At 36.6% G+C, this 23,529-nt stretch overlaps 1 protein-coding gene across 2 annotated transcripts in view; it reads left to right on the forward strand.

Moving 5' to 3' along the window:
* FAM120C (family with sequence similarity 120 member C) overlaps window positions 1-23,529 on the forward strand; it is a 105,201-nt gene that overhangs the window by 56,796 nt on the left and 24,876 nt on the right. For both annotated transcript variants that reach the window (XM_058535916.1, XM_058535918.1), the window contains exon 10: window positions 7,750-7,999. In XM_058535916.1, coding sequence (XP_058391899.1) covers window positions 7,750-7,999 — 250 coding nt within the window. The remainder of the gene's footprint in view (window positions 1-7,749; window positions 8,000-23,529) is intronic.

Raw genomic sequence — 23,529 nt, forward strand, 5'->3', positions numbered from 1 at the left:
ACAGAAAAACTGCAGCCCACCTACACCCCCACCCACAAAGGCTGAGTGAAGAGCCTGGACTTCTATTCTTGCCAGACTGTAACATGGTGTCCCACCTACTCCTGCTGGGGAGGTGTCAGACAATGCCAAGTGAGGAGCCAGGACTTCCACTCCCACTTGGCAGTAACGAGACAGTATTTGCCTTCACCCACCAGAGTGGTGTCAGAAAAGACCTGCTAAAACACAAGATTTACATAAGATCCAGAATCTTTTAAAATAATACCCAAAGTGTCTAAGTTTCAACTGAAAATCCCCCATTATACCAAGAACCAGAAAGATTTCAAACTGAGATCTCAAACTTCCTGAGGAAAGAAGATCAACAGATGCCAACATTAAGATGGCACAGATGTTTGAATTACCTAACAAGGATTTTAAAGCAGTCATCATAAAAATTCTTTGACAAACAATTCTGAACATGCTTGATACAAATTAACAATAGAAAGTCTTAGTAAAGAAATAGAGGAAATAAAGAAGAACAAATGGAAATTAAGAACTAAAAAACACAACGACTGAAATAAAATACTCAATAGATGGGTTAAACAGCAAATTGGAGACAATAGAGGAAATAATCAGTGAACTTGGAGACAGAACAATATAAATTACCCAATCTGAATAACAGAGAGAAAATAGACTGAAAAAATGAACAGGAACCAGTGGAAATATAACAAAAGATCTAATATTTGTATAATCAGAGTCCCAGAAGGAGAGGAGAAAGAAGGTGGGAATACAAAAGTATTCAAAGAAATAATGGCTGAGATAATTCTCAAATTTGGCAAAAAACATAAGCCCACAGGTTCAAGAAGCTGAGTGAATTATAAACAGTATAAGCCCAAGGAAATAATGTGCCAAGATACATCATGGTAAAACCTTTGAAAGCTAAAGACAGAAAAATTATTGAAAGCAGCCAGAGAGAAACAACACTTTACCTATAGGGGAAAAATAATACAAATAACAGCTAATCTCTCATCAGAAGCCATGGAGTCCAGAAGGAAGTAGCACAGTATTTTCAAGGGCTGAAAGAAAAGAATTGACAACTCAGCATTCTATATCAAACAAAAATATCCTCCAGGAATGAAGAAGAAATCAAGACATTCTCAGATGAAGGAAAACTAGGATAATTTTTCACAAGCAGACCTACACTAAAAGAATTGCTAAAGGTAGTTCTCTACACAGAAAGGAAATGATAAAAGGAGGAATCTTGGAACATCATGAAGGGAGAAAGAACAAAAATATTGATACATACAATAGATTTTTCTTTCTTCTCTTGAGTTTTCTAAATTATGTCACAGTTGAAGCAAAAACTGTGACACTGTTTAATGTGGTTCTCAATGTCTGTAGAGAGAATATTTAAGATGGTTGTAAATGGGGGCAGGTAAAAGGATGTAACAAAGGACACATTTCTACACTTCACTTGAACTGGTAAAATGTCAACACCAGTGGACTGTGATAAGTTATGTATATAAAATGTAATACCTAGAAAATGTACTTAAAAAGCTATACAAAGATAGACACTCAAAAACACTATAGATAAATCAAAATGAAATTCTAAAATAAGTTCAGGTAACACATAGGAAGGGAAAAATAAGAAAGCAGAGATATGACAAGCAGAACAAACAGAAAATAAAATAAAATAAAATGACAGACTTAAACCCTAACATATCAATAATTACATTAAATGTAAGTAGTCTAACTACACCAATTAAAATACAGAGATTGACAGACTGAATAAAAAACATGACCCAACTATATGCTGTCTACAAAAAATTTACTTCAAATATAAATGATATAGGTAGGTTGAAAGTAAAAGGGTGGAAAATGATATACCATGAAAATATTATTGAAAAGAAAGGAGGAATGGCTATATTAATGCCACATAAAGTAGACTTCAGAGCAAAAATATTGCCAGGGACAGAGAGAGACATTACATAATGGTCAATCCACCAAGAAAACATAGAAATCCTAAATATGTATCACCAAACAAAAGAGCCACAAAATATGTGATGCAACAACTGATAGAACTTAATGAGAAATAGACAAATCCACAATTATAATTAGAGACTTCAACTCCCCTCTCAATAATGGGTAGAAGAACTAGAGAGAAAATCAGCAAGAATGTAGAACTCAACAACACCATCAATGAAGAGGATCTAATTAACTCTTACAGAACTCGCAACAAGAGCACCATACACGTTTTTTTCACATGCCCACAGAATATATGCCATGATAGATCATATCCTGGGCCATTAAACAAACCTCAATAAATTTAAAAGAATTGAAATCATAGAGTATATTCTCAGAGCACTATGGAATCACACTAGAAATCAACAACAGAAAGATAACAGGAAAATCTATGAATGCTTAGAAAATAACAAAGCACTTCTATATAATTCATAGGTCAAAGAGGAAATTTCAAAGGAAAGAAAGAAATCCATGGAACTAAATGAAAATAAAAACACAGCATAATAAAATTTGTGAGATGGAGCTAAGTAATTGCTGAGATGGCAATTTGTAGCACGAAATGCTCACATTAGAAAAGAGAAATAGTCTCTAATCAGTCATCTAAATGTTCGCCTTGGGAAACAGGAAGAGGAGGAGAAAACTAAACCAGCAGCAAACCAAAGGGAGGAAATAATAAAGATAAGAGCAGAAATCAATGAAATTGAAAACAGAAAAACAATAGAGAAAAATCAATAAAATAAAAACCCATTCTTTGACAAGAACAATAAATTTGACAAATTTCTAACAAGAAAGAAAAAAATAGAGAAGACACAAATTACCAATATCCACAATGAGTTATCCCCTCACACCTGTCAGAATGGCTATTATCAAAAAGATAACAAGTGTTGGCAAGGATGTGGAGAAAAGGGAACCCTCGTGCACTGTCAGTGGGAATGTAAATTGGTGCAGCCACTATGGAAAACAGTATGGAGGTTTCTCAAAAAATTAAAAATAGAACTATCATACGATCCAGCAATTCCACTTCTGAGCATATACCCAAAGAAAACAAAACCACTAACTCAAAAAGATATATGCACCCTTATGTTTATTGCTACATTATTAAAATAGCCAAGATTCGGAAGCAACCTAAGTGTCTATTGATGAATGGATAGAGAAAGATTGTGGTATATATATACAATGGAATACTACTCAGCCATAAAAAAGAATGAAACCTTCCATTTGCAACAACATAGATGGACCTAGAAGGCACTATGCTAAGTGAAATAAGTCAGATAAAGACAAATACTGTATGATTTTACTTATATGTGGATTCTAAAAAATAAAGCGAATGAACAAACAAAACAGAAACAGACTCATAGATATAGAGAAAAAACAGGTGGTTGCTGGAGAGGAGCGTGGTGAGGGGTTGGGCAAAATAGCTGAAGGGGATTAAGAGGTACAAACTTCCAGTCATAAAATAAGTAAGTTACAGGTATGTAATATACGGAATAGGTAATATAGTCAATAATATTGTAATAACTTTGTATAGCGATAGATGGTTACTAGACTTATGGTGATCATTTCGTACTGTATATAAATGTTGAATCTTGATGTTGTACACCTGAAACTAACATAATATTGTATGTCAACTATACTTCAATATAAGAAGAAAAAAAAAGAATGAAATGATATTTCACAGATATGTCACAGAGCCTGCAGACATCAAAAGGATTATATGGGAATACTATAAACAACTCTGCACATAAATCTGACAGCTTAGACAAAATGGACCAATTTCTCAAAATATACAAACTATCACAACTCATCTAATATAAAATAGATCATTTGAATAACCCTATAAATATTAATGAAATTTAATTTAAAACCTCCCCAAAAAGAAATCTGACTCAATTGGAGTCAAACTTCATTGGAGAATTCTCCCAAATGTTTAACAAAGAATTAACATCAATTCTACACAGTCCTTTTCAGAAGATAGAAGAGAGAACACTTCCCAACTCATTCTTATGAAGCCAGTATTATGCTGATTTAAAACCAGAAAAAGACAGTACTTAAAAACAACTCTTCAGACTGATATCCCTCATCAATATAGATGTAAAAATTCTTAACAAAATATTGGTCAATAGAATTCAGCAACATATAAAAATAATTATACACCGTGGTCAAGTAAGGTTTATTACATGGCTGTAAGGCTCATTCAATATTTGAAAAATCAATCAATGTAATCCACCATATAAACAGGCTAAATAAGAAAAATGATATGATCATTTCAATGGATGCAGAAAAACATTTGACAAAATTTGACAACCATTGGTGATTAAAAAACTCTCAGAAAACTAGGAATAGAGGAGAATTTCTTCTGCTTGATAAAGAACATCTACAAAATCCCTACAGTGAACATTATACTTAATGGTGAAAGACTGAATGTTTTTCTCCTAAAATCAGGAACAAGGCTACGATGTCCACCCTTGCTGCTGCTCTTCAATAGGACTGGAAGTTCTAGCCAGTGCAGGAAGGCAAGAAAATGAAATAGAAGGCATACAGATCAGAAAGGAAAAAATGAAACTGTCCCTAATTGCAGGTGACATATAGTCTATGTAGAAAACCACAAGGAATCTACAACAAAACTCCTAGAACTAATAAGTTCATCAAGGTTGCAGGATACAAAAATAAACATACAAAATTTAATTGTATTTCTCTATACTTACAATGAATATGTGGAACTGAATTAAAAAATGCAATAGCATTTACAATCCTTCCCAAGAAAATGAAATACGTAGGTATAAATTTAACAAAAGATGTTCAGGATCTGTATGCTGAAAATTACAAAATCCTGATGAAAGAAAGCAATGAAGACCTACATAAATGGAGAGACATAGATGTCCGTGAATTGGAAGACTCATCATAGTAAAGATGTCAATTCTCCTCAAATTGGTACACAGACTTAACACAGTTCCTATCCAAATCCCAGCAGGATTCTTTGTAGGTATAGACAAGATTATTCTAATATTTATATGGAAAGACAAAGGAACTAGAATAGCTAAAACATTTTTGAAAAAGAATAATAAATTGGGAGCACTTTACCTGATTACAAGACTTATGTTTTAGCTACTATAATTAAGACTGTGTGGTATTGGCAGTGGTATAAACACATAGATCAATGGAACTGAATAGGAAACCCAGAAATAGCCTCATATAAGTACAGCCAACTGATTTTTGACAAAGCTGCAGAAGCACTTCATTGGACGAAGGATGGTCTTTTTAATAAATGGTGCTGAATCAATTGGACATCCATAGATGAACAAGTACCACATATCTAGACTAATATCTAAAATAATAAAGAACTCTCAAAACTGAACATTATAAAAACAATCCAGTTAGAAAATCAGCAAAATACGTGCACACATTTCACTGAAGAAAATATATATATGGCAAATAAAGACATGAAAAGATGTTCAACATCATTAGCCATTAGAGAAATGCAAATTAAAGCCACAATGAGGTATCACTACATGCCTATCAGAATGGCTAAAGTAACTAATGGTGATAATACCGCATGCTGAACTGGATGTGGAGTAACTAGATCATTCATAAATTTGCTGGTGGGAATGTAAAAGGGTAACCACACTCTGGAAAACAATTTGGCCATTCCTTTCAAAACTAAAAATAGACTTACTATACAACTCAGCACTTAATCTTTGGGGCATTTATCCCAGAGAAACGAAGACTTATCTTCATGCAGGAACTTGTACACAAATATTTACTTGTACACAGAGCTTCATTCATAAGTGCCTCAAACTGGATACAACCCAAATATCCTTTAAAAGGTGAATGGTTAAATTGTGGTACATCCATACCATGGAATACTACTTGGCAAAAAAAGGAATGAATTATTGATACATGCAACAACATGGATGGATCTCAAGGGCATTATGCTGAGTGAAAATACCCGTCTCAAAAGGTTGCATACTGTATGATTCCATTTATATAACATTCTCAAATTGATAAAATTATAGAGACGGAGAACAGATTAGTGGTTGCCAGGGATTATGGATGGTGCTGGAGGGCACTGAGTATGACCATAAAAGGGGTAGCACAACGGAGATCTTTGTGGTGATGGAATAGTTCTGTATCTTGATCGTGGTGGTGGTTACACAAATCTCAACATGACAGAGAACTATACACACAGTTATACCAATGTCAACTTCTTAGCTTTGATATTGTATTATAATTATTTTAGATATAACCATTGGGGGAAACTGGGTAAAGCGTACACAGGACCTCTCTCTACTATCTTTACAACTCCTGTGAATCTATAATTATTTCAAACTAAAAAGTTTTTTAAAAAGAGCACTCTAGTGGTTGTGGAGCATGGGTATGAGGGAGACCAGACAGGATGAAGGCAGGGACAACAGTCTGGAGACTCTTTTCAGGTGAAAGATGATGAGATCTGAACCTCTGCAATATTTGTTGTGATGAAGAACAGAGGACAGATATAAGGGATGATAAGGTAGTAGAATCAGCAGGACCTTGGGAATAACCAGATGTGTAGGAAGTGAAGGAGAGCGAGGATTCTGGAATGACTTCCAGGCATCTAGCTTGGGTAATTGAGTAAATGCTAGACGTCTTAAATGAAAGAAGTCACAGTTTAGGAGCCTGAGGTATACTAGAAGTAGACAGAAGCTATGTTTTCCTTGTCTGTTACACCTTCATAAATCTAAAAGTTGTTGGTTTTTGAGAATGTTGTGAAATTCTTTAAAGTCTTTTGGGGTGTCCTGTAGTCTGTTATGAAGCCAGGTATTCATGTAATTCTTCCTTGGACTTCTTTCCTTGCCTAGCCTGGTATATCTACTTAAGAAATGAGTTTTACAAGTCAGAGTGATAAAGTCAAATACCATATGATCTCATTCTTAACTAGAAGATAAAAACAACAACAAACAACACATAGAGACAGAGATTGGATTGGTGGCTACCAGAGGGGAAGGAGCGAGGGAGGAGGGCAAAAGGGATAATTAGGCACATGTGGTGTGATGATGGATTGTAATTAGTCTTTGGGTGGTGAACATGATGTAACCTATGCAGAAATCGAAATATAATGATGTACACCTGAAATTTATACAATCTTATAAACCAATGTTACTGCAAAAAAAAAAAACATGGCCATTATTAAAATGAGTTTTAAAGTAATTAAGAACTATGTGGGGGCCGGCCCTGTGGCCTAGTGGTTAAGTGTGCACGCTCCGCTTCTGGTGGTCCGGGTTCTCAGGCTTGGATCCCGGGCATGCACTGATGCACCGCTTGTCAGGCTATGCTGTGGCGGCATCCCATATAAAGTGGAGGTAGATGGGCACAGATGTTAGCCCAGGGCCGGTCTTCCTCAGCAAAAAAAGGATTGGCATGGATGTTAGCTCAGGGCTGATCTTCCTCACAAAAAAAAAAGAACTGTGTGACATTGAGCCTTGATTTCTTCATCTGCAAAATGAGCATACGTTTTGTGATAATATAGTCATAATACTTCTCTCAGGATTGTTCTGAGGAATAAATGAGATTTACATTTATATGTAAAGTACTTAACACATATAAAGCATCTAAAAAATGCTTACTACTCATGCTGTTTCTACTGCTAAAAATAAAAATTATAGCGACAAAAAATAAAAAGATGTTGAAATGTGATAGATCCTGTCAATTGTGGCCAGCTGCGGAAATGCTCAGAGATTCTCTAGAGACTGTTTTTCCTCAATTTCTGTTTTCCAGTTCCTTCAGTGATCCTTAAAGAGTGGTCTGCCTATAAAGGGAAGTCTCCTCAAACCCCTGAGCTGGTGTCTGCACTGACATTTCGGGAATGGACTTGCCCAAACCTCAAGAAGCTCTGGCTAGGCAAAGCAATTGAGGACAAGAACAGAAGGATGAGGGCCTTCCTGGCCTGCATGAAGTCAGACACACCCAGTATGCTCAATCCAGCTAATGTCCCCACCCATCTGCTACTCATGTGCTGTGTACTCCGGTAAGCCATGTAACAGGGAGGTGACCAGTTCATTTCTCTTTTACTTTTTTAACATTTCCTTTAAGCAAGTGTTTTTATGGTGTTTTGGGGTAGGGAGGTTTTTATGTTTTGCTTAGACTTAAGAAACACTGAAATTGATTACTATGATAGTCTTCTCAGTTTATGATCCTCTGTCATCATCAGTCTATGCATGACCTCTCTTTTATATTTGGTTTTATGTTTGGGTTTTGTCCCCTTCAGTCTTTATTCCTGATCCAGTTCCCTTCTCCTCTCTACCAATAGTTATCTGCTCTTGGATATTGATGTGTGTCCTTCCAAGCCATCTTCTATATATTCCATATATACATATGTGTATCCATGCACTGTCTATAGTGTTTATATGTATAGATTTTTTCCTTTTTTAACATAAAAGATGTGCTGTACATCTCATTCTATTTCTTATGTTTTTCACTCTGTCATTTTTGAGATCTATCCATATTCACATTATGGTTCATTCCTCATGACTACTGGATTATGTCCCATCAAATACTAATATCAGGGGCCGGCCCAGTGGCGTAGTGGTTAAGTTTGTGCACTCCGCTTTGGCGGCCCAGGGTTCGCAGGTTCGGATCCGGGACACAGACCCATGCACTGCTTTTCGAGCCATGCTGTGGCAGGCGTCCCATACATAAAGTAGAGGAAGATGGGTATGGATGTTAGCCCAGGGCCAATCTTCCTCAAAAAATAGAGGAGGATTCACCTCAGGGCTAATCTTCCTCACGCACAAAAAATACTAATATCACAGTATTTTATTTATCGATTGATAGATAGTTGTTTCCAGTTCTTGGGTATTACAAACAGTGCTGCAGGGAATGTCTTCATAGGTCTCTCTCTCTCTGTCTCTGTGTTTCTGTGTCAGTTTGTCTGAAGTATATACTCAGGAGTAGCATTAACTGGATCCTGTAAAATATGCATATAGGTTTTTCACTAAATATTGCCAAATTACTCTCTAGTTTTTTTTTTTACTAATTTATAGTCCTATGAACAATGCATAAGGGTTTCTATTTCTTCATATTATTGCCAGTACCGATATCATATAACTTAATTTTTGCCAATCCAGTGGGCTTCTAATAGTATCTTTTATTTTAATTTGCCTCTCTTTCACTACAGATGAGGTTGAGCTTCTATTTTATACATATTAGCCATCTGTTTTTTCATTCTCTGAAGTACTGTTTATATATCTTGCAAATTTTCTTTTAGGTTACTTGTCTTTTTCTTGCTGATTGCAGAAGTTTCTTGTCAGATATGTGTGGGTGTATACATATACATGTGTAGCAATTATCCTTTCTATATCTCTGTGTGTGTGTATCAAACATCTTTTCCAATCAGTCACAATTCTTTAAAACTTTATGTACAATATCTTTGTTGAACAAAAGTATTTCATTTTTACCAAGCTTTTAATATCATCACTTCATACATATAGAAAAATTGGAAGAATAGTATGGTGAACACCCATATGCCACCACTTAGATTCTACAATTAACATTTTACTATGCTTCTTTATCCTGTTTAACTCTCCATCTATTCATCTCTAGCCATCCATTTATCCATCCTTTTTGATACATTTCCAAGTAAATTGCAGATATCAGTACACTTAACGTCTGACCAAGAAGCATTTAATTTTGGTTTTGTCAAACCCATCTAATTGTACCTTTATGGTATGTGCTTTTGGAAATCTTATTTAATTAATTCTTCCCTCCCCCTGGGTCACAAAGATATTTTTCTACATTTTCTTATAGTTTTATAATGTTGCCTTCCATGTCAGGTCTTTAGTGGGTATTTATCCTGTATATGTTATAAGAAAGGATCTAATTTTATTTTCTCTACATAATAAGCCAGTTTTCCCAACTCCATTTATTACGTTATCTTTTCTTTTCCCTGGTGATTTGTATTACCACCTTTCCTTTGTACCAAGTTCCTATAGATACATGAGTCCGTTCCTGGATTCTATTTTGTTCCATTGCCTATATTTGATCCCTCACCAGGATCACATTGTTTCAATTATTAAGGCTTTGTAATTTGCCTTAATATTAGGTAGGGCAAATCTCTGCTCTTTGCTTTTTTTGTTTCAGACTAGTACTAGCTATTCTTGAACCACATGAGCCTTTATTCTTCCGTATATAATTTATAATTAGTCCAGTTTCCACAAAAAGTGTTGGGGTTTTTGTCAATGAATTGAATTTATAGATTAATATGGGGAGAGTTGACATCTTTATTATGTTGTCTTCCCATCCAAAGATCATAGTTTACCTCTCCCTTTATTCAGGTCTCTTCCTTTATATCTTAGTAGAGTTAATTTTTTTCCATAGAGGTCTTCTGCATTTTAAATTAATTCCTAGGTACTTGATATATATTGTTGGGATTATAGATGGTATTCTGTTTTCTATTATACTTTCTCATTGTTTATTTGCTAATGTAGAAGAAGTAAGTTTTTGTGCAAAGAGGAAGTTAGTCCCTTCAAGTCACCAGAGGATTATAGAGCATTGAGCTTTGAAACTGGACAGGCCTTAGTTTGAATTCTGGCTCTGGCACTTTTCAGCTTGGAAAGTCACTTTAACCTTTTAGAGTATCCATTTCCGCACTATAAATGGGTATAATAGTTCTTACTTCTCAGAGCTGTTTGAGGATTGAGATAATGCATGCAGGGACCCTATCATATAATAGATGCTTAATATATGTTAATTTTCTAACTGCCTTGACATTAAGATTGGTGACTTACAAAGTCTTCCCAGTAAGAATAATGGATAGGATTCATTCCTTCTAGCTCCTAACATGTTCTTGGGCCACAGCCCTGCATTGTCCCATATTAACTTTGGAATTACATGTTTTTTTTTTTTCTCAAAAGTATAGTAATAGGGGCTGGCCCCATGGCTTAGCGGTTAAGTGTGCACGCTCCGCTGCTGGCGGCCTGGGTTCGGATCCCAGGTGCACACCGACACACTGCTTCTCCGGCCATGCTGAGGCCACGTCCCACATACAGCAACTAGAAGGATGTGCAGCTATGACATACAACTATCTACTGGGGCTTTGGGGGAAAAAATAAATAAATAAAATTAAAAAAAAAGTATAGTAATAGCTCATTTTCCCATTTATTTGATTCTCTATGTTTTTTGGGACACATCCAAGAACATGAAAATAAGTAAAAATGTCTTATGAACAGCTATAATAGCTATCACAAAGACCATGCTCTAATAACCTAATAGGTTTTATATGCTTCCCCTGAAGAGAACCCCTTAGCCTCCTGCTCAACCTATTTATTCTTAGTTTAGACATGTTTTTGACAATTTGGTCATCTGATTTCCCAGTGTACAACAGATCATATGCAGCAAATTGCAAGGGAGGTGAGACAGGGAGTAGGAGCTATTCTTAGAATCGGTCCCAGTGACAGCAATGGTAAGTGATAGCCTACTGCCTAAAATCAGGGAAAAAGATATAATCTTTATTTTTTTTTAAGATTTTAAAGAGACCTAAAAACGCAAAAAGAAGAGGCATCATCTGGAGCCATTTAGTGTAGGGGGAAACTGCCCTGTATAAATCAGTAATCCATGTAAGATCATTATTAAAGCACAAGGCAATAATCTCCATAAAATCATCAAGAACAGGTTCTATAATATTACATGTTATGTACCTGGCAATGTGCTAAGTCAGCCCTTTGTATATGATGTTACTAATCCTCATAATAGTGCTGAAAAGTAAGTATTATTTATCTCCATATATAGCTGAGGAAACAAAGGCTCAGAGAAGTGACTTGCAAAGGTTACATAGCTAGTAAGGGGTAGTGCAAGAGTTTGAACTCAAGTCTCTCCAACTCCTAATTCTTATGCTTTTTAAAAGACAAAATGGTAGAAAAATGCAGTTTTAAAGATTAACATAAAATCTGGTTGGAAATTAAAAATTCACCTTTAAATGAACATTAACTTATCGTAAATAATTCACTGCCCAGCAATGTCAAGTAAAGACTGGGTAGGAGAAACATTGAACTATGGTCTAATTGAGTACTAGGAGTCTCAACTCCTCAATTGCTTCTACTAGCCATAGGTAAAAGAGACCTCTCATGTAAGTAGTAATGCTAGGGAAGTTGTGACTAAAACTTATGTTGGTGAAGCTCTTGGACAGTCGGCCTAGAGAAATGAGAGTCTACTAGGACAGGTTGATACAGTTTGAGGAAGGCAGAAACTTTACACATATAATAGTCACCACTGAGGAGGGAGGGATAGTGAGGGATTCTGTCAGGCTTCTAGGGGTGTGGTGCAGCCCTGTTGAATGTGGAGAGGCATGCACCAAGGCCCTATCATTTCTAGCAAAGGTTCATTCAAATCTCAACAGTTTTCCAGAAATAGAACATGAAATTGGACAAGTTCACTCCTCTAGATTCATGAGTGAAGTTAAGGAGTCTCTTCTGAAAAGCAATTCTATTAAGAAGCAGCAGATTCATTCCCAGCTGTAATAGGGCATTTGAGTTAACCATGTGCTATCCTGAAATATAAAGAGTAAAGATATATAAGAACTAGTTTTTGTTTACTTGACAGAATAATTCTAAAGTTTGTTGGGAAAAGCAAATGAACAAGAATAGCTTAGAATTTTTTAAAAAGAACAATAAGAGGAGTCTTGGTTCAAACAAAAAGAAAATACCAAAATGTATTATAAACTTATACTAAAATGATGTGATACTGGCACAAAAATTGACAGGTCGTTATTTTAGAACAGATAATACTGAGTAAGACCCTAGACACATTATAATTTAAAATATGCTAAAGGAAGCTTCACAAATCAAGGAGGAATAGATAAATTTTTTAATAATTGTTGAGAAAACTGGATTGGTATTTGGGGAGAAAACATCAAGTTAGAGCCTTGCCTCACGTATTTCCAGATGGATTGATTATAGAGATAAATTCAAAGAAAAAGAAAGATAAAAGGTAGAATAAAAACTAAGCAATGATTTAACTGATCTTGAGATAAGAAAGGAATTTTTTAAATGAAAATAAATAAAGAAGTCTCAAGCCCAGGGTATTGTCAAGAACAACAGTAAAAACATTGGCAAACAATCAGGGAAGGCAAACACCTAAGTTGCCTTTGGTGGCAGTACACCATGCCAAAAATTTAACTGAGAGATCTGGGCAATAAAACAGTCATAAAGGGCTTTGATAAGCTTCCATAAATTCCTGGAGATCTGGAAGGTTGTGTACATGCACAGGGCTGTAAACACACTCAGGAGAGACTGGAGAGAGCCCCAATTACATATTCATACCTGACTGAACATGAGACCTGCACAAGGTAAAAATAAAAGCTAGACTTCTAGGGGCTGGCCCCGTGGCGTAGCGGTTAAGTGCGCGTGCTCCGCTGCTGGCGGCCCAGGTTCGGATCCCAGGTGTGCAACGACACACTGCTTGTCAGGCCATGCTGTGGCAGTGTCCCATATAAAGTGGAGGAAGATCGGCACGGATGTTAGCTCAGGGCCATTCTTCCCTCCGCAAAAAGAGGAGGATTGGCATGGATGTTAGCTCAGGGCTGATCTTCCTCGCGTGTGCACACACACACACACACACTAAATAAATAAATAAATATTTAAAAAGCTAGACTTCTAGGGGCCGGCCCGGTGGCGCAAGCGGTTAAGTGCGCGCGCTCCGCTGCGGCGGCCCGGGGTTCGCTGGTTCGGATCCCGGGCGCGCACCGACGCACTGCTTGGTAAGCCATGCTGTGGCGGCGTCCCATATAAAGTGGAGGAAGATAGGCACCGATGTTAGCCCAGGGCCATCTTCCTCAGCAAAGAAAGAGGAGGATTGGCGGATATTAGCTCAGGGCTGATCTCCTCACAAAAAAAAAAAAAAAAAGCTAGACTTCTAAACTGCCTGAATTTTTAATGTATGCCCCAAACATATATATACTCCTCTTGGCAAAAATGGAAGTTTTATTGTCTCAAGATGTTTCTGCACAACTTGTGACTAATCATTAGCTGACAAGCTATGCTGATCCAAGGGAGACTCCTAGGAAGCTAGGCTTAAAAATGAAAAGAAGAGTTAAAAATAAAAATAAAAATCTGAGCAGGGACATCAGGCCACACACTGCAGGAGAGACAGACTCTCCAAAATTCATCCAGACATGTCACTAAACAAACAAAAACAGCAGCAATGACAATGCTTGTGAGGGAGTCAAAAGTCCAGGGTTACTATGATATATTACCAAAACTGTCCAATGTCCAACCAAAAAATTACAAGACTTGCAAAGAAATAATAATGTGTGGCTCATACACAGGACGAAAAGCAGTCAATAGAAACTGTCTCTGAGGGCGTATGGAGGTAGGACACAGTAAATAAAGACTTTAAATCAGCTACTATAAATATGTTCAAAGAACTAAAGGAAACAATATTTAAAGAATTAAAGTATGGTAACAATGATCCATCAAATAGAGAATAGCAATAAAGAGATAGAAATTACAAAAAGAAACCAAATAGATATTCTGGAGTTGAAAAGTACAACAATTGAAATGAAAAATTAACTTGAGGAACTCAACAGCAGATTTGAGCTGAGAAAAGAAAAAAAATCAGTGAACTTGAAGTTACATCAACAGAGATTATCCAATCTGAATACAAAATGTAAAACAAATGGGCCAGCCCTGATGGCCTAGTGGTTAAAGTTTGGCACACTCCACTTTGGCAGCCAGGTTTTGTTCCCAGGCGTGGACCTACACCACTCATCTGTCAGTGGCCATGCTGTGGCAGCAGCTCACATAAAAAAAAAAGAGGAAGATTGGCAACAGATGTTAGCTCAGAGCAAATCTTCCTCAGCAAAAAAAAAAAAAAAACGTAAAAAGAATGAATAAAAATGAAAAGAGCCTAAGAGACCTGTAGGACAACATCAAGTATACCAATACATGCATAATAGGTGACTCAGGAGAGAGGGGTGGTTAGAAAAATATATGAAGAATTAAGAATTGAAAACTTCCCAAATTTGATGAAAAACTTAAATCTACATATCCAAGATAAAAAACTCGGAGTAGTATAAACTCAAAGATCCATACTTAGACACTGTTAAATGACAAAGACAATCTTGAAAGAAGCAAGAGAAAAACAACTTATCACATACAAGGGAACCAGAAGAAGATTAACAGTAGTCAAAAGGTGGAAGCAATTCATTTCCATCAATGGATGAATTGATAAACAGAAGGTGGTATATACATACAATGGAATATTATTCAAACTTAAAAAGAAAGGAAATTCTGATACATGCTACAACATGGCTGAACCTTGAAGACGTTATACTGAGTAAAGTAAGTCAGTCACAAAAGGACAAATATTGTATGATTCCACTTATATGAGGTACCTAGGGTAGTCCAATTCAGAAATAGAAAGTAAAATTGTGGTTTCCTGGGGCTGAGAGGAGGAGGGAATGGGGAGTTAGTGTTTAATAGGTATGAGTTTCAAGTTGAGAAGAAGAAAAGTTCTGCAGATGAGTGGTGGTGATGGTGCAGTGTAAAGTGAATGTACTTAATGCCACTGAACTGTACACTTAAAAATTATTAAAGGGGCAAATATTATATTATGTATATTTTACTACAAGAAAAAAAAAAGGAAGACAGAGGGTGAGACTTCCAGAAGGACAGTGTAAGGAGGTGGGCAAACCCTCTGCCCAGCAAAATTACAACTTAACTGGTGAAAATAATTTTTTAAAATCATTTAACCCTCAGGCATAGATAGCCAAGAAGATGGGGGCTCCTTTTCCTCCCAGCTCCCATTCTTGGGTTATAGTTTCACCCTGGGAGGGGAATATTGACATTTTTAATCAACTCCAGCCCTGTGTCCAGGTAGGTATGGTAACGAGGATGACGCACCCAGCCTCCACTCAGGGGCAGAAGCTCTAATCCAGGGGCAGCATGCCAAGAATACTCAGGGCCCTAATCATCCCCACTCAGCTCATGTGTAGGAAAGAGTTTCCATACTGAGAGAGTCAAGCCAAAAAGACCTCAGCTCCCCCCATCCTCAATGCCCACTTGTAGAGCAGGTGTGTCACTTGTCACTCTGGGAAAGGCAGCCCCAGCTCCGGTGCAATGACCAGGAGTTCTTCTTGGGGGGAGGGTGGGCAGCAGGCCATAAGAATGAGGAGCTCCACACCTCTGCCTTAAGGGACTGTCTTTATTTGGAAAAGAGCATGGAGAATTCCATGTCTAAGAGCATGTCAAGAGCAATAGGGATCTTGATGGTGAGCAATTAAGAGGAGGCTGGTAGCTGCATGATACAAGCAAACTGTAGAGAGTCCAGAAGTTTTATAGAGAGAACCAGGGAAAGAAACAGTCAGAAGAGCTCTCCTGAGATCATAGTCAATTCTGGGGATCAGGAAGGATGTATGCACGCACTAGATGGCACCCACTCAGGAGCAACCAGAACAGGACATGGAGCAGACCTCAGAGCGTTCCCCAAACCACACAAAGACCCATCGATGCGTGGCAGATACCTCACTGGCACAAGGAGCTGAAACACCATCTCTGGACAGACAATGACTGAGCAATAAAGTTCTCCAACCCAAAGGCAACTCCTAGGAAGCCAGGCTTAAAATCAAACTCATACCTGCAAGTCTGGAAGCCTGTGAGTACCCAAAGCTATGCCTTCTCAGCAATGATCAGAAAAGGAACCTCAAACTGCTCATCCCTCACTGAATGTGGGGCAAAAAAGTGTAAACTCCCAGAACTATGATAGCAGCCTTACTCCACATATATATTCAATAGTAATGGGTAAAAATCTAACTGGCTAAGAGGACTTAAGCATAACCTTTGACCAATTAGTGGCTTATGCTGACCCAGGGGTGACATCTAGATTGCCAGGCTAAAAGATAAAAACAAGTGGGAAAACTCTCAGTAGAGACATCAGAGACTGCACCCTGCATAGGAAATAGATTTCACAGAATTAGTGCAGCCAAGTCACTAAATAATGAAACAAGAGAACAACAAGCAAACAACATCAACCAGCCCTGGGCTGGAGGGTGGGGTCATTATCCAGTGTTGTTATAATATATTATCTAAAATATCCAGTTTTCAACAAAAACTTCCAAGACATTTTAAGAAACATGACAGTGTTACCCATATGCAGTAAATAAAGCAGGTTTTTGAAAAGGCCTAGGTGGTAAACTTAGCTGACAAAGACTTCAAAGCAGTTACTTTAAATACGTTCAAAGAACTAAATGAAACCATGCATAAAGAATTAAAGGAAGACATTGTGATGACAATGTCTCCTCAAATAGAGAATATCAATAAAGAAAGTATTAAAAAGAACCAAGTGGATATTCTGCAGTTCAAAAGTACAATAAACCAAAATGAAAAATTTACTAGAGAGGATCAACAGGAGAATTGAGCTGGCAGAAGAAAGAACAGCAAACTTGAAGACAGATTAATAGAGATTATGTGATCTGAAGAGCAGAGAGATAAAAGAATAAAGAAAACTGAACAGAACCTCAGAGAAATGAGTGACACCATTGAGTGCACCAACATACATGTATTGGAAGTACTAGAGGTAGAGGAGAGAGAGAAAGGGATAGAAAAAAATATTCAAAAAAAATAATGGCTGAAAATTTCCCAAATTTTATGAAAAACATTAATCTATACATCCAAGAAGCTCAATAAACTCCAAGTAGCATCAACACAAAGAGAACCACACCAGACATATCATAGTCAAAATGATGAAAGCCAAAGACAAAGAGAGCTCTTGAATGCTGTAAGAAAAAAGTGACTCATTATATGCAAGGGAACCACAAAGATTAGATTCTCATCAGAAACAGTGGAGACCAGAAGGCAGTGGGACAACATAATTCAATGTGCTGAAATATAAAACTCTCAACTGTCAGTCTTAAATCCAATAAAACTATATTTCAAAAATGAAGGTGAAATAAAAACATTCAAAATAAAAGAAAAAATTAGAGAATGTGTTGCTAGAAGACTTGCCTTATAAGAAATACTAAAGGAAGTTCTACAGGCTGAAAGCAAGTGACAACAGACAGTAATTCAAATCCATATAAAAAAATAAAGAACACCAGTAAAGGTAATTATGTAGGTAATTACAAAAGACAGAATAATTGCATATTTCTTCTCCTTTTTTCCCTTATTTAAAAAGTAGTTACATCAAACAATATGTATATAATTATATTACTGAGCCTATAACATATAAAAATATAATATATTTGACAGTATCAGCAAAAAGAAGGTATACTGAGCCTATAACATATAAAAATATAATATATTTGACAGTATCAGCAAAAAGAAGGTGTATGGGAACAAAGATGTATTGGAGTAAGAAAATGATACAAGATGGTAAATCTACAAGATGAGAACCAAAAATAATTAGGTTAATAGAACAAAAACTATAAATATTTATTTGCTCTCCTTTCTTCTCTCAGCTTCTTTAAAAGAAATGATTATATAAGGTAATAATTATAACAATATATTCTTGGGTTTGTGCAGATGTAACATGTATAGCAATAATATCACAAGAAAGAGGGAAGGGAATGGAGCTATATAAGAATACAGTTTTGATATTTCACTGGAATGAAGTTAGTATATATCTAAAATAGATACTGTTAAGATGTATATTATAAACCCTAGAGAAAATAACTCAAAAAGATAATGTAAAAATTATTAAAGGAATTCAAATGTTACACTAGAAAATGTCCACTTAAAAGAAAGAAAACAATAAAGAAAGAATAGAGTCACAAATAACACATGAGACATATAAAAAGCAAAATGGCAGGTGCAAATCTACCATATCAGTAACATTAAATTTCAGTGGATTAAAAATCCAATCAAAAGGCAGAGATTGTCAAATTAGATAAGAAAACAAAAATCCAACTATATACTGTCTACAGGAGACACACTTTAGATTCAAAGATACAAATAGATTGAAAGTAAAAGGATGGAAAAGGATATACATACAAACAACAACCATATGATTGCTGGAGTGGCTATACTAATACCAGACAAAATAAACATTAAGACAATAAAATGTTTTAAGATGTCATCATCATGGTGGTATGAGAGGATCCCTTTATCTCTCTCCTTCAACCTACAGCAAGTAAAACATCCATAACCCAAACAAAGTGTACATTGCACAACAAACTAGGATGCCAGAAAGATCCACACATCAGCACATATGGAGGAGGGTAAAGTGGAGCACATAGAGGAGGCTAAATGTGGAATAGCAGAGGCAGTGCCCAGGACCCTGGACCCCCTGCTGTGGTGGCTGTGCCAGCTGTCCCCAGCCCCAGAGAACTTGGTGGGCAACAGCAGAGGCTGCAGCAGAAGTGACTCCAGCCAGCCAGCTGCAGCAGTGACTGCGGCCATGGGAAGCAGAGCAGCAGTGGAGGTGGAGCCCCATGGTCCCAGGCCATCCAGCTGCAGCTAAAAGCATGGTAGCAGTGGCAGAAGTGCCCATAGGACTCAGACATCCCAACTGCAGCATTGCCTGTGGCCACAAGGTAATAGGCAACAGCTGAGTCAGTGCTCCACATACCTGGCTCCCTCCACACCCTCCCCCTTCTCCCCACCACAGCAGTGGAGCTTCCGACCCAGGTGGTCCCAGATGTGGCTGAAGTGTCAGCCATCTCTGTGCCCCTGGCAGCAAAGCCAGCGACTGCAGTGACACTGGCAGCAGCAAGGCATCAATGACCGCAAGAAGTGCAGGCGGTGATGATTAGAGTACTGGTGACACCCCAAATAGAGGCACTGGAGGGTGGAATGGGCAGAGCCTCAAATATAGCCAGAGTCAGCTCAGGTAAAAGAAACCAAAAACTAGCACTGTAGCACTACCTACTGAAAAACAAAAGAGAGGCCTTTAATCTCCAGCCAGTTCAAAAGTTTTTGAATCAAAACAAACACAGCTATACCTAAATAAAAAGCTTGTTTGCTACAACAAATGTGCTGGCAGAGGAATAACGCAGCAAGTACCACAAAAAGCCATGGTACCATAGCATTACACAAAGAAAACGATTCTCCAGAAACCAAGTGTAAAGTCATGGAAGATTGTGATCTAACTAATAAAGAATTCAAAATAGCTGTCATGCAGAAACTAAAGGAACTACAAGAAAACTCAGAAAGGCAGTTCAATGAGCTCAGGAATAAAATAAATGAACAGAAGGAATACTTTACCAAAGAAGTTGAAACTCTAAAAAGGAACTAAACAGAAATTCTGGAGCTGAAGAACTCAATAAATGAGACGAAGAATGCATTAGAAAGCAGAGGAACTAGAACAGATCATATGGAAGAGAAAATTAGCAAGCTCGAAGATAGAAACCTATAAAGGGATGCAGGTAGAAGAGGAGAGATAACTAAGACTTTTAAAAAATGTAAAAATTCTATGAGAATTATCCAACTCCATTAGAAAGGGCAAAATAAGGGTAATGGGTATCCCAGAAGAAGAAGAGAGAGAGAAAGGAGCAGAGAGCTTATTTAAAGAAATGATACGTGAGAACTTGCAAAACCTGGGGAAGGAACTGCATATAAATAAAATTTATAAATTTTATATATATATAAATAAATTCATGAAGCTAATAGAACACCTAATTATCTCAACGCAGAAAGACCTTCTCCAAGACACATGATAATTAAAACTGTCAAAAATCAATGACAAAGAAAGAATATTAATAGCAGCCAGGGAAAAACGAAAATAACCTACAAATGAATCCCCATTAGGCTACCAGCAGATTTCTCAGCAGAAACCTTACAATCCAGGGGAAGGTGCAAGGATGTATTGAAAACATTGAAAGATAAAAATTGTCAGCCAAGAATACTCTATCCAGCAAAGGTATCTTCAAATACAAAGGAGAAATAAAGGCTTTCCCAGACAAACAAAAGCTGAGGGATTTCACCACCACTAGAGCTGCCTTACCAGAAATGTTGAAAGGAGCTCTCCTACATGAAACAAAAAGGCAAAGGTATACAAAGCTTTGAGCAAGGTGTCAGAATCAGAAAATCGGAAATCTGTATTAGAATAGGATAATATACACTTAATTATAACATAAAGGTTAAAGGGAAAGAAAGCATTAAAAATAACTATAACAACTTCAATTTGGTGATGAGCTCACAATACAAAGAGGGATAATTGGTGACAAAAATATAGAAGGGGAAGAGGAAAATGACAAAATCTGATAGGCAAATGAAGATAAGAGGCTATCAGCAGAAGAAGGACTATCTTATCTATGAGACCTTTCATACATAGATAACCACAAAACAAAAATTCAGAGCAGAGTCACAGACCATAAAAAAAGTGGAAACTGAGAAACACATCACAGAAAACCACCCAACTGAAATGGCAGACAGAAACACAAGGAAAAAGAAACAGTAGAAATATAGAGCACCCAGAAACAAAAAGACAAAATGGCAGTATTAAGCCATTATATATCAATAATCACCCTCAATGTAAATGGATTGAATTCACCAATCAAAAGACAGAGAATGTTTGGATGAATTAAAAAACAAGACTCAACAATATGCTGCCTCCAGGAGACCCATCTCAGCTCTAAAGACAAACATCAGCTCAGAGTGAAGGGATGGAAGATATTACTCCAAGCAAATGGCAACCAAAAGAAAGCAGATGTAGCCATACTTATCTCAGACACAATGAACTTCAAGCCAAAAAAACAGCAAGAGACAAAGATGGACATTGTATAATGATAAAGGGGACAATTCATCAAGAAGATATAACATTTAACATATATACACCTAACATAGGAGCACCAAAGTATATCAAGCAATTATTAACAGACCTAAAGGGAGAATTTGACAGCAACACAATAATAGTAGGGGACTTTAATACCCCACTTACATCAATGGATAGATCAGACAGACAGAAAATCAACAAGGAAGCATTGGCCTTAAATGAAACATTAGGCCAGATAGACTTAATAGATGATAGATAGATAGATAGATAGATAGATAGATAGATAGATAGATAGATAGATAGATAGATATAGAACATTCCATCCAAAAGCAACAGAATAACATTCTTCTCAAGTACACATGGGACATTATCAAGAGAGACCATATGTTGAGAAACAAAACAAGTCTAAATTTAAGAAGATTGAAATCATATCAAGCATCTTTTCTGACCACAACGGTATGAAACAAGAAATCAGATATAAGAAGAAAGCTGAAAAAGTCATAAATATGTGGAGACTAAACAATATGCACCGAACAACTATTGGATCGATGAAGAAATCAAAGGATAAATCAAAAAATACCTGGAGACAAATGAAAATAAAAATGCAACATACCAAAATCTATGAGATGCAGCAAAAGTGGTACTAAGAGGGAAGTGTATAGCAATACACGCCTACCTCAAGAAACAAGAAAAATCTCAAACAATCTAAAATTACACCGAAAGGAACTAGAAAAAGAAGAACAAGTGAAGCCCAAAGTGAGTAGAAGGAAGGAAATAATAAAAATCAGAGTGGAAATAAGTGAAAGATAGACTAAAGATTCAATAGAAATGATCAATGAAACTAAGAACTGGTTCTTTGAAAAGATAAACAAAACTGACAAACCCCTAGCTACACTCACTAAGAAAAAAAGAAAAAGCTTAAATAAATAAAATCAGAAACAAAAGAGGAGAAATTACAACTAAAACCACAAAAATGCAAAGGATTATAAGAGAATACTATGGAAAGCTATACGTCAACAAATTCGAGAACCTAGAAGAAATGGATAAATTCCTAAAATCATACAACCTTCCAAAACTGAATCAAGAAGAAGTAGAGAATCTGAATAGGCCAATCACGAGTAAGGAGACTGAAACAGTAATCAAAAATGTCCCCAAAAATCAAAAGTCCAGGACTACTTGTCTTCACTGGTAAATTCTACCAATCATTCAAAGAAGACTTAATACCTTTCCTTCTCAAATTCTTTCAAAAATTTGAAGAGGAGGGGATGCTTCCTAACTTATTCGACAAGGCCAACATTACCCTGATACCAAAACCAGACAAGGACAACACAAAAAAAGAAAATTACAGTCCAGTATCGCTGACGAACATAGATGCAAAAATCTTCAACAAAATATTAGCAAATTGTATACACCAATACATTAAAAGGGTCATACACCAAGATCAAGTGGGATTTATTCCAGGGATGCAGGGATGGTTCAAAATCCACAAATCAATCAATGTGGTACACCACAGTAACAAAATGGAGAATAAAAATCACATGATAATCTCAATAGATGCAGAGAAAGTATTTGACAAGATTCAGCATCCATTTATGATAAAAACTATCAATAAATGTTTATAGAAGGAAAATACCTCAACATAATAAAGGCCATATATTACCAACCCACAGGCAACATCATACTCAATGGTGAAAAACTGAAAGCTATCCCCCTAAGAACAGGAACAAGACAAGGATGCCCACTCTCACCACTCTTATTCAACATAGTATTGGAAGTCCTAGCTAGATCTATTAGGCAAGAAAAAGAAATGAATGGTATCCAAACTGGAAAGGAAGTAGTAAAACTTTCACTATTTGT

Source organism: Diceros bicornis, chromosome X (genome assembly GCF_020826845.1).
Source record: "Diceros bicornis minor isolate mBicDic1 chromosome X, mDicBic1.mat.cur, whole genome shotgun sequence".
Lineage (NCBI taxonomy): Eukaryota > Metazoa > Chordata > Mammalia > Perissodactyla > Rhinocerotidae > Diceros > Diceros bicornis.